The 12,799-nt window shown below is 41.4% G+C and overlaps 1 protein-coding gene across 1 annotated transcript in view; it reads right to left on the reverse strand.

Annotated features, from left to right (window-relative positions):
• SNTB1 (syntrophin beta 1) overlaps positions 1–12,799 on the reverse strand; it is a 277,719-nt gene that overhangs the window by 99,019 nt on the left and 165,901 nt on the right. The window contains exon 4 of the mRNA XM_025393674.1: positions 9,461–9,668. Within this exon, the coding sequence (XP_025249459.1) occupies positions 9,461–9,668 (208 nt within the window). The remainder of the gene's footprint in view (positions 1–9,460; positions 9,669–12,799) is intronic.

Below are 12,799 nucleotides of genomic sequence, written 5' to 3' on the forward strand. Positions count from 1 at the left end.
CTTCATGTGTTGCCTTGACATCTTTGAACCTCACATGACTCCAAAAGCCTACTGGTGAGTTAACCTGGCTCCCCTGATATGCCCGCCACCCAGCTAGTTCTCGTATCAGCTGGACCAGCTACACTGCACCCAGTTCTCAACCTAGTGGGTTTTATTTCCCTAGCAGCCTGCGAAATTATTCGAAGAAGCCAATCACATCTCCCCTGGGAACCAGGGCACACCTCATCCTCCTATTACTGCAAAATATGCTTCCCAGTGCTTCTGGTGTGTCACTCTGCTCCCTAGTGCAACCCCAATGTGGCCCTGCGTGGCGTGCAGTGTCCTCCTCCCAGGCTGTGAGTATATGTGACTAACAAACTACTGCAAATCTCATCTGTCCAGTGCTGAGTAGTGTGTGTTCAGCCATCTCATCCTGTTTCAGGTGGGAAATATCTTCCTTACCAGTGGGGCAAAGAGGAGGTGACCAGAAAAATCAAATAATAGAAATTAATAGAAAATCATTATGTTTTGACCAAAGTCAGGCAGCTCTTCTGGAACACATCTGTTTCATAAAGAAAGGGCAATCTGTAATGCCCAATAAAAGTAGGTTCAGTAGAGTCTGCAAGGCACATGCATTAGTCTGTTTTGTGTTGCTATAACAGAGTACCGTAGACTGGGTAATTTTTTGTTTGTTTGTTTGCTTTTTTTTTTTTTTTTTTTTTTGAGACAGAGTCTTGCTCTGTCACCCAGGCTGGAGTGCAGTGGCACAATCTTGGCTCACTACAACTTCCACCTTCCAGGTTCAAATGATTCTCCTGCCTCAGCCTCTTGAGTAGCTGGGACTACAGGCGTGCGCCACCACACCTGGCTACTTTTTGTATTTTTTGTAGAGATGGAGTTCACCATGTTGGCCAGGCTGGTCTCAAACTCCTGTCCTCCAGTGATCCACCCACCTTGGCCTCCCACAATGTTGGGATTACAGGCATAAGCCACTGAACCCAGCCATCTGGGTAATTTACAAAGGGAAGACATTTATGTCTTATAGTTCTGGAGACTGAGAAGTCCAAGGATGAGGGGCCTGCACCTGGTGAGGACCTTCTTGCTGTATCATCCCATGGCAGAAGAAGCAAGGGCAAGAGAGCGTGCACATGAGACAGACTGGAAGGGAGTCAAGCATCCTTTTTATCAGGAGCCCAGTCCTCCAATAGCTAACTCATGCCCATGATAATGGCATTAGTGCATTCATAAAGACAGAACCCCAATGACCTAATCATCTCTTAAAGGTCCCATGAATGCAACTCTGTTGCATTGGGGACTAAGTTTCCAACACATGAACTTTGGGGACATATTCAAACCATAGCATTCCACACCTTCCCCCCAAAATTCATGTCCTCCTCACATGCAAAATGTATTCATTCCATCCCAATAGCCCCAGAATCTTAACTTGGTCCAGCACTAACTCAAAAGTCCAAAGTTCAGAGTCTCATCTACATCAGATGAGTGAGACTCAAACTACAATTCATCTGGAGGCAAACTCCCTCCAGCTGTGAGTCTGTGAAATGAAAACAAGTTATCTACTTCTGAAATACAATGATAAGACAGGCATAGGATAGACATTCCTGTTCCAAAAGGGAGAAATAGGCAAGAAGAAAGGGGTACCTGGTCCCAGTTAAGTCCAAAACACAAAAGGGAAAACAACATTAAGACTTAATGATGGAGAATGATCTCCTTTGACTCCATGTCTCAAATCCTAGGCCCATTGGGACAGATGTGGGGCCTCCAGTGCCTGGGGCAGCCCTGTTGTCTGCGTGTGGACTAACAGGAAATGGTCTGAAGTCATCCTTTTTCTCAGGAACCCACTCCTGAAATAACTAATCCATTCCTGTGATAATGACATTAATCCATTCATGAAGGCAGAGCTCTCAAGACCTCATCACCTCTTAAAGATCCCAACTCTGTTGCATTAAGGACTAAGTTTCCAACACATGAACACTGGGGGACAAGTTCAAACCATAGCACCATGTGACCAGGCACGGGGGCTTTCTATCTCAAGTTCCATGGTTCTCTCCAAAGAGACTGAAGCAGGCCCATATAAAGTTGTATGAATCAGCCTTCAAGAAATAAAATGTACACACACCCCCACTTTTACATGGGCAGCTCTGATGTTTCCACCTTGGTGAGAACAATTCACTTTACTAAATTCCATTTACTAAATTCACATGACTGTGAAGGCATGCAGAAAAGTGGGCATATTTCATACTGCCGCTGCCACCCACTTACTCACTCATCCCAATTTAAAATCTCTAATGTTTCATTTGAGAGAATAGATGATGGAGGCAGTCTGAATGAAATTCATACTGGCACATTTAGTTTAAACACTTGTAGCAAAAGACTAATGGGAAGATTCCCAAGCTGCTGCCAGATTTTTTCTTAGTCTTGCTCCATCTCAGAGGTGATTCACTCAGGAACTTGATGACTCCCTTTTAAAGCAACACAACAGGCCTATTAGCACTTAATTGCATTAACAGACTGTGTTTTCTACCATAACCAGTAGTCTTGATTTAGGGATGATGCAAGCCAGGGTAGCCCGGACAGTAGTTCTATTTCTCTCTCTTATCAGATGGGAGTTCCCTCAGGTCAGAGACTATTTTCTCCCTGGAAGAAGCAGTGAGAAATTCTGACTTAGGTAATTTCTTTTAGGCAGATGGTGGGGCTGATATACTTAGGGGCTCCAAAAATATCTCTCTGTTAATTACACTGTCAAGATCTTGATTACAGCAGCCTGTTTTCCTAGGGCCAGGGCTATTTTACATTCACACTGAGATTCTTCTAATATAGGTGGGCAATGTAGCTAGAGAAAGAAATCACTTGGTTGGTTCTAGTTACCTGGAATTAGGGGGGATGAGTAAATTGCTGTTGTTGGAACTGAAAATTAATGGTGATCTAACAAATTATGTAAGAATATGGACTATAATATATACATACATATGTGTGTGTATATTATATATATATAGAGAGAGATATCAATATATTCACATAGATAAATAGGTAATTAGATAGGGATGAATAGATAGATACAGGGAAGTAGAGAGATTGAGAAATCGCTCAGTTCTGCCTTTGCACAGTAGTGCTGGGTAATAAAAATGATTATGAAAGCTGAAACCACACTAAGCAATCTTAATCAGTTGGAAAAATTAGGATCATTACATGACCTTTAAAACTTTTTATCAAAATGTTAAAAAGTGTCTTACTGTCAGTTTATATACGCATAGGGAGATGAGAAAAAGAGTAAATGTTTATTTAGTAATCTCTAATTTAAAACATTAGAAGGATTGAACAGAACTTTTTGTCTTCTCCTCATCTAACTTATACTATAGAACGAGCCTTTTTTTTTTTTTTAATGCTTTGGCAAATTGTCATCATCCTTTCTAAGTTTGGATCAGCTAGCAACATTTTATCCTTTGCACTTTCAATGATGTGAACTATCTCTGAGAGTTCCTTTAATGTGAAGTTTTCACAAGTGTCACCTCCTCTGGGGCATATTCATCCTTCATCACAGCTACGGTCTTCACTAACAGGTTATGTGTTTACCTTCCCTAAGTTCTTCTGGCGGCTATCTAGAACAGTATCAGTGTGAACATTGCCAAGGGCAGCTATTTCTGCTATCATTCCATTTATGTTTGATGCAAATTTCATTTCCAGTATTATCACTTTTTGTACCTTTGCTGCACTGTCATCTTTGTGGGACAACTCCCTCTTTCTAGGATCCATCCTTGTGAAGTGTCGTATGGATTTGTCACTGGGAGACAGGGAGGAAAGGGAGTTATCTCCTTTGCTGTCTGCGTGTGAAGTGATTAACAGAGGTGCCATGGCCAATCACCCATAGACTTTGAAAGAAGTGATGTGATTGGTCACCAGTCAGGATGTACATCTGCTAGTTACATGGTGGAATTTGTGAACTGAAGACTCAGCAATAAGGTCTGTACTTTGTGAAATTACTCACAGTTAATATGCCTTGGTAGCAGAAACTTGAACCATTTTGTTGAGAGACTGGCATATCTAATTAAATAATGATAACTGAAATTCATAGATATGTGTGTGTATGTGTCTATACAAATTGCCTTCCCCTAATCTGCCCTATGAAATATGATTTCAGTCTCTGTAGGACCTGTTGTTTGAACTTTTATAAGACAAAATTAGGAAGGAAGAGAAGGGAGGAGGATTACTATGTGGAAGATAAAAGAAGGACCCTAACTAGAGAGACTTGGTTGATTGCCATAGTCAAGAATGGAAGAGAAGGACAGAAAGGAGAGAATCTCTCCTCCTTGTTTTTCTTCTTTTAGAGTCATGAGAAGAACGGAAGCAGTTGAAGATATAGGATGTATATGGATAGGAGAGATGAGAAGATCTTGGTAAGTGTCGCCCGGCCTAGGTATACAAATTTCCCCTCCGTCCCTCCCTCCCTCCCTTCCTTCCTTCCTTCCTGACGGAGTCTCGCTCTGTCGCCCAAGCTGGAGTGCAGTGGCGTGATCTCTGCTCACTGCAAGCTTTGCCTCCCGGGTTCACGCCATTCTCCTGCCTCAGCCTCCAGAGTAGTTGGGACTACAGGTGCCTGCCACAACTCCCAGCTAATTTTTGTATTTTTAGTAGAGACGGGGTTTCACCATGTTAGCCAGGATGGAAATTTCCCTTATTTTCATAATTTAAAAGGATTTGAATTATCTTAGTATGTCTTTTAGCTCTGAAACTGTGCTTTTGGTCTGTGATACTGCTCTAGATGGGATTGTTGGAGGCATTACTCATAAGGACAGATGTTTCCTGGGCCCCTTTATAAGGTCAGCTTAGTGGAAAGTGCTGGACTTTGGAGTTAGAAAGAGAAGCTCAAATTCTAAATCTACCGCATACTAGAGGAGAGATCTTAGAAAAGTTACTCAAATACTACAAGTTTACCTCATTGGATTTGGATTATTTGAAGCATATTGCCCATAATAAGTATGAATTACCAACTTCCTTTTCTCCAGTAACGCCATGGGGAGGCACAACTATATAAATGCTCCCATTTGAAAGAATACGAAATGGAAATGAATAAAGCTGATACCTGAACTTGCATCTCAGAGCTCCCCATCTGGGCTTTTGTTTTGCTGTGTTGTGTTTTTGCATATTTAATCTGACGAGAAATAGTTTGCAAACCGAGATAACAAGGAAAGCAAAGGGAATGCCTGATGAACTGAGCACAAAATATAACTCAACAATTCTGCTGTGTCCCTGTTTATTACTGTTTTTCTAAGTAACAGGAGAGTCAGAACTTAGCTTGTTTTTCTCTTATCTGAAATGTAACGATAATTGTAAAAGGATTAGATGAACTAAGAAACAAAGATTGGGAAAAATGTGTTTGGGGCATGACGCATTTTACAATTCACAGGAGTTAGTGGCTCATCTTGGGCCACATGGGGGCTTGCAAGGAGTTAAAAGATTTGAGGCTGTCTGGGCATGTTAGCTCACACCTGTAATCCCAGGACTCTGGGAAGCCGAGGTGGCCAGATCACCTGAGGTCAGGAGTTTGAGACCAGCCTGGCCAACAGAGCGAAACCCCATCTCTACTAAAACTACAAAAATTAGCTGGGTGTGGTGGCATGTGCCTGTAATTGCAGCTACTCAGGATGCTGAGGTAGGAGAATCGCTTGAACTCGGAGGCAGAGATTGCAGTGAGCCAACATCACGCCACTGCACTCCAGCCTGGGAGACAGAGCGAGACTCCATCTCAAAGAAAAAAAAAAGAAAGATTTGAGTCTAATATGGACATGGGAAGGGCTTTACATTGATGTACATGACCCATCTACAGGTGACAGTGCTCACAGACGAAAGCAGATTTTCCATAATTGGTAGCCAGGTGCAGTGGCACACACCTGTAGTCCCAGTTACTTGGGAGGCTGAGGCAGAAGGATTGCTTGAGTCCAGGATTTCCAGCCTGGGCATCATAGTGAGACACTGTCTATTAAAAAAAAAAAATCTTCCATAATCAAGTTCTAGTCAAGGTGTCAGGTCCTCTTATCACTTTTCTCCAGGATGAACTCTCGCTTCACTTTAGATCAGTCTCTGGTCTTCCCCCCAGTCCCCCAACAAGCCATACTAACACAGGCCTTCCTTCTTTCTCCTCTCTTGGAGTGCAGGGAAATGTCTCCATTCACTCAAATCCCTGTCATTTCTCAGAAGCCATTCTTCAAGTCTCCTGACTATCTCATGAAGAAAAATAATGTTAATACTAAATTTTCCTCCTGTATAGTGTTGAGGAGATTTTAAGATTTGCACTAAACGGAAATTTAAAAAGGAAGTTGTTGTTTCATATTTTTTGAGTTCACATAAATGCCACTTCTAAAAACTTGAAACTAAATTAAATATAATCTGTACAACCTTGTCACAGAGTGACTGTGATAAATTTACAAAATCAAAATATAACAATATAGGAAAAGACAAAGAATGTCAATTTAAGATAAATTACAGCTAGATAGATATAGGATCACATTTTATGTCTTTACAAATACCAAGCGAATTCACGGTATTTATGATAATATAAGAAAGGCATCGTATTAAGGATTTGCCATTCATTGTAACATTTTGCTAAAAACCATTCATATATCTGCACACCAGGATTCAGTATTAAATATTTATTCAAAAAAATCCAGTTTGGATTTGTTCCCTTAAACTTGATCTATGGTAATCTTCTGAGAAGCGTGAAAATGAAGGCAATAAAAGACATTCTTGCTTCTCATAATTATCCATGATCATTACTGCTCTTACAGATACTCTGCATAATACCCTTAAGGAGACCTCTGGAATGATGATCTGAAATTACATCATAAGAACAATCATATGCTAAAAACAGGAAGAGCTTTATATGCACATTTATTACTGTTTCATGAGAATGTCTAATAATATGTCTGCTAATAATTTGGGATAAGCAAAAGGCATGAGACAAATTATAGGTGAGAAAGAGTAACCTTTGGAAGATTTTTTAATTTCATGAATAATGGTAATGATTTTAAACATAGCTTGTATTTAAAGAGATGAGAGAAAAGTACCTCTAAGAATTAAGACCATCAACTTGGAAGATGCAAGATTGTATGTGTTGGCCAGCCTCCCTCTGCCCCTTCAGATCCAGTCTCTACCTTTCCCATCCTTCTCTGTACCCTGGGAGACTCACCTTAAGAGTGTATCCATGGGGCTTCTTGCCTCTGGCTTCCAGCCAGCTTCAGCCTTTGGAAGACACCAGCAGGGTGTCAGTGGGCAGGGGTTGGCAGGGGCTGCATTTCTCTTCCAAATACCACAGTGGTAGTAGGTGGCACTTTTCTACAGCTAGAAGCCTCCCTAGTCTCAGGTAACTGCTGCTTCTCCTTGCCCTTTCTGGTCAAGGGATGGTAGTGGCCTCTTACTACTGTTGGCCCTGGAGTTCTTCTCGCTCTCTTATTGGTTTCCCAAACCTTGGCTACACCTTATAAATTATTCCTGCATTAAATCCTTTCCAATTATCCCTTTCGACCTTCCCATCCATCTGCTGCCAGGATCCTGAAATATGTGCTGTATCTCCAAGTCTACCCAGAACCTTAACCAAGTGAGAGCATTTTTCATCACCATCAGCTCCTTCTCTTGTTCTACAGTAAATGTTGGCTGCTTTTGCTTCCCTGGTATCCATTGATTGTTTTTCTTGCACAGCACCTGATTTTTTCCATTAGAGAACCACCCCTCCTCATCCTCACTGCAAATGACTTAGGTGAGGCTGATTTCAGCACTAAGACTGAACAAATTATCCAAGCCAACCCAATTAGACTTATAATCTCAGGACTTGTGTTGGAACAATTGGGGCAAAGGAGCCATTCTTCACTGAGACAACCAGGAGCAAAGAAAACATAAGCCTGGAACCGTCAGGCCAACTAAAGAGGAAGCCTGGTAATAAACTAATGAAAGGACAGGGAAAGAAAGAGATGGAGACTTAGACTTAATACATTATTTAAGTCCCTGGATCCCACCATGCCTGAAGCTTATCTTTGGACATTGCAGTTATCAGAACCCAGGCATGCCCATTTTGCTCAGGCTAAATTGAGTTGAGTTTTCTGCCACTTGTAATGGAAGATCCTTGACTATCAGGCCCTTTCCTAATAAAAACACATGCATTTGAAGAGAGTAGAAAGTGGAGAGTGATAGAGATGTGACTTTCAAAATCATATCAGCCATCCAGATTTACGGTCTTGTTTTCTTCAGGAACCCTAACACATAAACTCATGAAAGGCTACGGGTGGTTTGTGTTTATTATGAATTTGGATGCTCCTATCACCTGCATTGTCCCTCTGGTTCTTTGAAATCTCTGAGAGATAGGACAATACCAAGTCGAACAACCCATTTGGTGTTAAATTGTTAGGCTAAGACCCAGGCATGATCTGCTGCAAACAAAGCACAATGACGGAAAACAGCCAACCGGTGTGTTCAGGTATTATTCCAGGTGCCATATGACCGGGCCTTCTCAGATGACAGAGTTCTTTGGCAGGAAACGTGTTATTGTGACATTCACTATTCCCATTTACTGTCTATTAGAAAGTGAGTCACTGGGAGGTCAGATCATCTCCAAAGTCCAGCGTTCCTGAGCACTCAAGGTCAACTTCAAGGGACAGCAATCATATGTAAGGACAATGGCAAAGACTCAATCCTTTGAAATAGAGAGAAAGAGTAACTCCCAAGAGATGGCCACAAAGTGAGTTTTACTATCTTTAACATATCCCATAACTTGGGAAAAGAAATCAGGGACCGTGTTAATATGACCCAAAGTCTTTTCCACAGCAGCTGTCCTCTCTGAGACAGAGGCTAAGTCTTTTTATGTGTTCACTCCCTCCCCGACTCCTGCCTCACACTGTGCCTCACAAAAGTAGGTGCTCTTTAATGATGGCATTAAAGAGCGGCTGGCTTAACAGCACAAATAAAATATAAGGTAACATAAGAAAAGAGCCAGCTTATAGTAATTGCTCAAGTAATCCTTGCTGTTACTTGTAAATGTATAATTGAATCATCTCAAAAGTGTCTGTGTTATTAACAAACAGGCTCATCAAAACCCACACAAACCCTTTTGAAGCAATAATTTGGACTTCCTTGCCTCCCAAAGCAACAGCTCTGTTCTGAGGTTGAGTGATTTTCCCTTCCCTTCATACATAGAAGTTAAAATCAAACTATTCCTCAACTCACTCGTTCATCCATCATCCAACAACCTGGACCCCGTGCAATCTGCCACATGTTTGACTAAATGCAGGTAATCAAATTCAATTAAGACAAAACCCCTGTATAATGTAAAGGCCTGTAGCCTGCTGGAGAGGGATAAGAAATCCACACAGACTGTGAATGAGAGAATCAGCCTATGGAATGAGATAACTTTAGTGGTTATGAGCGCTGGGGGAATCTCGGGAAGGATGACTATTATAGAGGAAGGTATTTTTCTTACCTTTTCTGCAAGCCAGCCAAGATGCCTAATCTCTCGGCTCCCAGCAATGCCTGTTTTCCCCAGCTGCTCTCTGACCTCAGCAATCACTCGGGTCAGCAGGTCATTAACGTTGGAATGGATGGCACTGAACCATGCCTGGGCAGTGGCTGAGTCCTTGCTCCTTAGGATCACTGTGTGCTTAGCATCTGGAGAGTGGATTTCAAGCTGCCTAGGGGAACACAGAGAGAAGGGTTAGAAAGTTTCCTGGCAGGTCCTGCTTCGTCAAGACCTGGGCCACAAAGGTGAATTAATTCTTTACTCCTATTCTTAGACTTTGTCAGTTTCCCATGGGATGCCTTAATGGTACCGCTATCCATTCATTCACTCATTAATTTATCCACGCATATTTACTGGGTGCCCAAGTACTGGTCTACATACTGGGAACACAGCTGTGCAACCACCAAATCACCTAAATTAAGGTTATCTGATTTTCTTGTTACTCAGCTGATTTGCTGATTAGTAGTATCATATCGAGACTTCCAAACTGTGAGCTGATACTAATTTGCCTTCTTAATTCACAGAGGATTTTAATAATATACTCACATCCTTGCTGGTGCTGGCAGGAAATAGATTGAAATATATCTAGCCACATGCTTAATCCTGCTGCTCAGTGTTAATCAATTGAGAATATTTTAGAATCGAAGATGACCAAACTTTGCATCTTTTAGGAATTTTGTCTGTAGCACATTTAGCTTCCACTTAATCCTCAGACCCGTGGTGTGAAGGCGTGAATTGGCTTAGGAAGGGGTAACAACGGGGAGACAGCACTTAAAATATTATATATTTAAAGTCCAGGCCCAGCACGCTGGCTCACGCCTGTAATCCCAGCACTTTGGGAGGCTGAGGTGGGCAGATCACCTGAGGTCAGGAGTTCAAGACCAGCCTGGCCAAGATGGTGAAACCCTGTCTCTACAAAAATACAAAAATTAGCCAGGCATTATGGCAGGTGCCTGTAATCCCAGCTACTCAGGAGGCTGAGGTGGGAGAATTATTTGAACCCGGGAGGCAGAGGTTGCAGTGAGCTGAGATCAAGCCATTGCACTCTAGCCTGGGCTACAGAGTGAGACTCAGTCTCAAATAAAATAAACTAAAATAAAAATAAAAGTCCAATGACAAAGCTTATGCCAGAACTCTAATTGGATTACTGAAGAAACAGAGTGAGAAATCTGTATACTGTAATTGTGGTAAAAGAAGGAAATTCTCAACAGATACTTTATGTCATTAACTTTTTATTTGGAAGTAATTATAGATTCGCATGGAGTTGCACAAATAGAACAAAGAAGTCTGGGATGCCCTTTACCAGTTTCCCCCAGTGGTTATATTTTACCTCCTATAGTACATTATCAAAACTAGGAAACTGACATGGGTACAATGTGAAGGTATAGTTCTATGCCATTTTTTTCATGTGTAGATTTGTGTCAACCCCACTGCAATTACAAGGCAGAACTACTCCATCACCACAAAGCAGAGATCTTTAATCTCCCCCGCAACTACCCCTTTTTAGTCATGTGTCCCCCACCCCCACCTAGTTGTTGTCCCTAGGCAACAACTAACCTGTTCTCCGTATCTGTAAATTTTAGACAGGTACTTTTTAATTGCATAGAGAAAAAAAAACCCAATATTCATTCATGTATATGTGCAATAAATATCATTTATTCATTCATGTTTACATTAGAAAGATACAGGGATTTGGAAATTCAAAGCTGAATAGAATTATCCATTAACTTCCTTTCATCCCTTAATAATCATGCTATTATTCACTGAGAATTTACTATGTGCCAGGCAAACTTTTAAATCATTTTATATTATTATATATAATGCTTCTAATAGCCTTATGACTGATATTATTAACACCCCCTTAACAGAAGAAAAAAATGAACTTTGGAGAGAGAGAGAGAGGAAGAAGAAGTTTACCCAAGGCCACACTGTTGGTGATGCTGGGATTCAAACCCATGTTTTTTTAATTTTTATTTATTTATTTTTTTATTATTATACTTTAAGTTCTAGGGTACATGTGCACAAAGTGCAGATTTGTTACATATGTATACTTGTGCCATGTTGGTGTGCTGCACCCATCAACTCATCAGCACCCATCAACTCGTCATTTACATCAGGTATAACTCCCAATGCAATCCCTCCCCGCTCCCCCCTCCCCACCATAGGCCCTGGTGTGTGATGCTCCCCTTCCTGAGTCCAAGTGATCTCATTGTTCAATTCCCACCTATGAGTGAGAACATGCGGTGTTTGGTTTTCTGTTCTTGCGATAGTTTTGCTGAGAATGATGAAAACCCATGTTAAATAGGCTCAAAAGCCTGTGAATTTAAATACTATACCACGATACCTCTCCTTGAGATTGGACAATGTCCTATGGGGGGCATTCACTGTCTTCTGCAGTGATGTGAAGTGTAGTATTCATCATCAACAACTATGCCCAATATGTCCCACCTAGCTCCTGAGTTTCAAAATAACAATTTTGCAGATGGCTTGAGAGTTAGAAGACCCAGTGCAACTTGGCTTCATTAACATTTGAAACCAACCTTTTACAGTGACTAAACCGTTTTACCACAAGCATAAGTTGTAGAAGAGGGAAGGTTTGGAAAGTGGGATGTCACTAGGAGAACTTTAGCCATAATTAGTATTCTTTTTAAGGAATTTGCAAAGCCAGTCTCCCCAGTGAGATACCAAAAATTTTATGTGATGGAACAGGGAATTCTTTTGGTGACAACTGTCCTCACACAGAGGAAAAAAATCTCATGCCTCTTAGGCATGTTTCAAAAATATGGGTAATAAATCTAAGGTGAGAGTTCCATTCTCTCCCTAAGTTCTCACTCTTCAGTAAAGTTGCAGAGCAGAATACAAACTAGCATTCTCAAGAGCATTAATGAGAGCTTAACTTGTTTTTCTTCTATTTCTTTAAAACTTTATTTTTCATTGACAATGATGGGCTGGGCGCGGTGGCTCATGCCTGTAATCCTAGCACTTTGGGAGGCCGAGGCAGGCGGATCACAAGGTCAGGAGTTCGAGACCAACCTGGCCAATACGGTGAAACCCCATCTCTACTAAAAATACAAAAATTAGCCGGGCGTGGTGGTGGGCGCCTGTAGTCCCAACTACTCAGGAGGCTGAGGCAGGAGAATCGCTTGAACCCGGGAGGCGGAGGTTGTAGTGAGCTGAGATCGGCTACTGCACTCCAGGCTAGGAGACAGAGCGAGACTCTGTCCCAAAAGTAAACAAAACAAACAAAAAACCAAAAAATAAAGACAATTGTGGTTATTAACTGGCTTCTCAAGTTATTCTACC

This window comes from Theropithecus gelada, chromosome 8 (genome assembly GCF_003255815.1).
Source record: "Theropithecus gelada isolate Dixy chromosome 8, Tgel_1.0, whole genome shotgun sequence".
Lineage (NCBI taxonomy): Eukaryota > Metazoa > Chordata > Mammalia > Primates > Cercopithecidae > Theropithecus > Theropithecus gelada.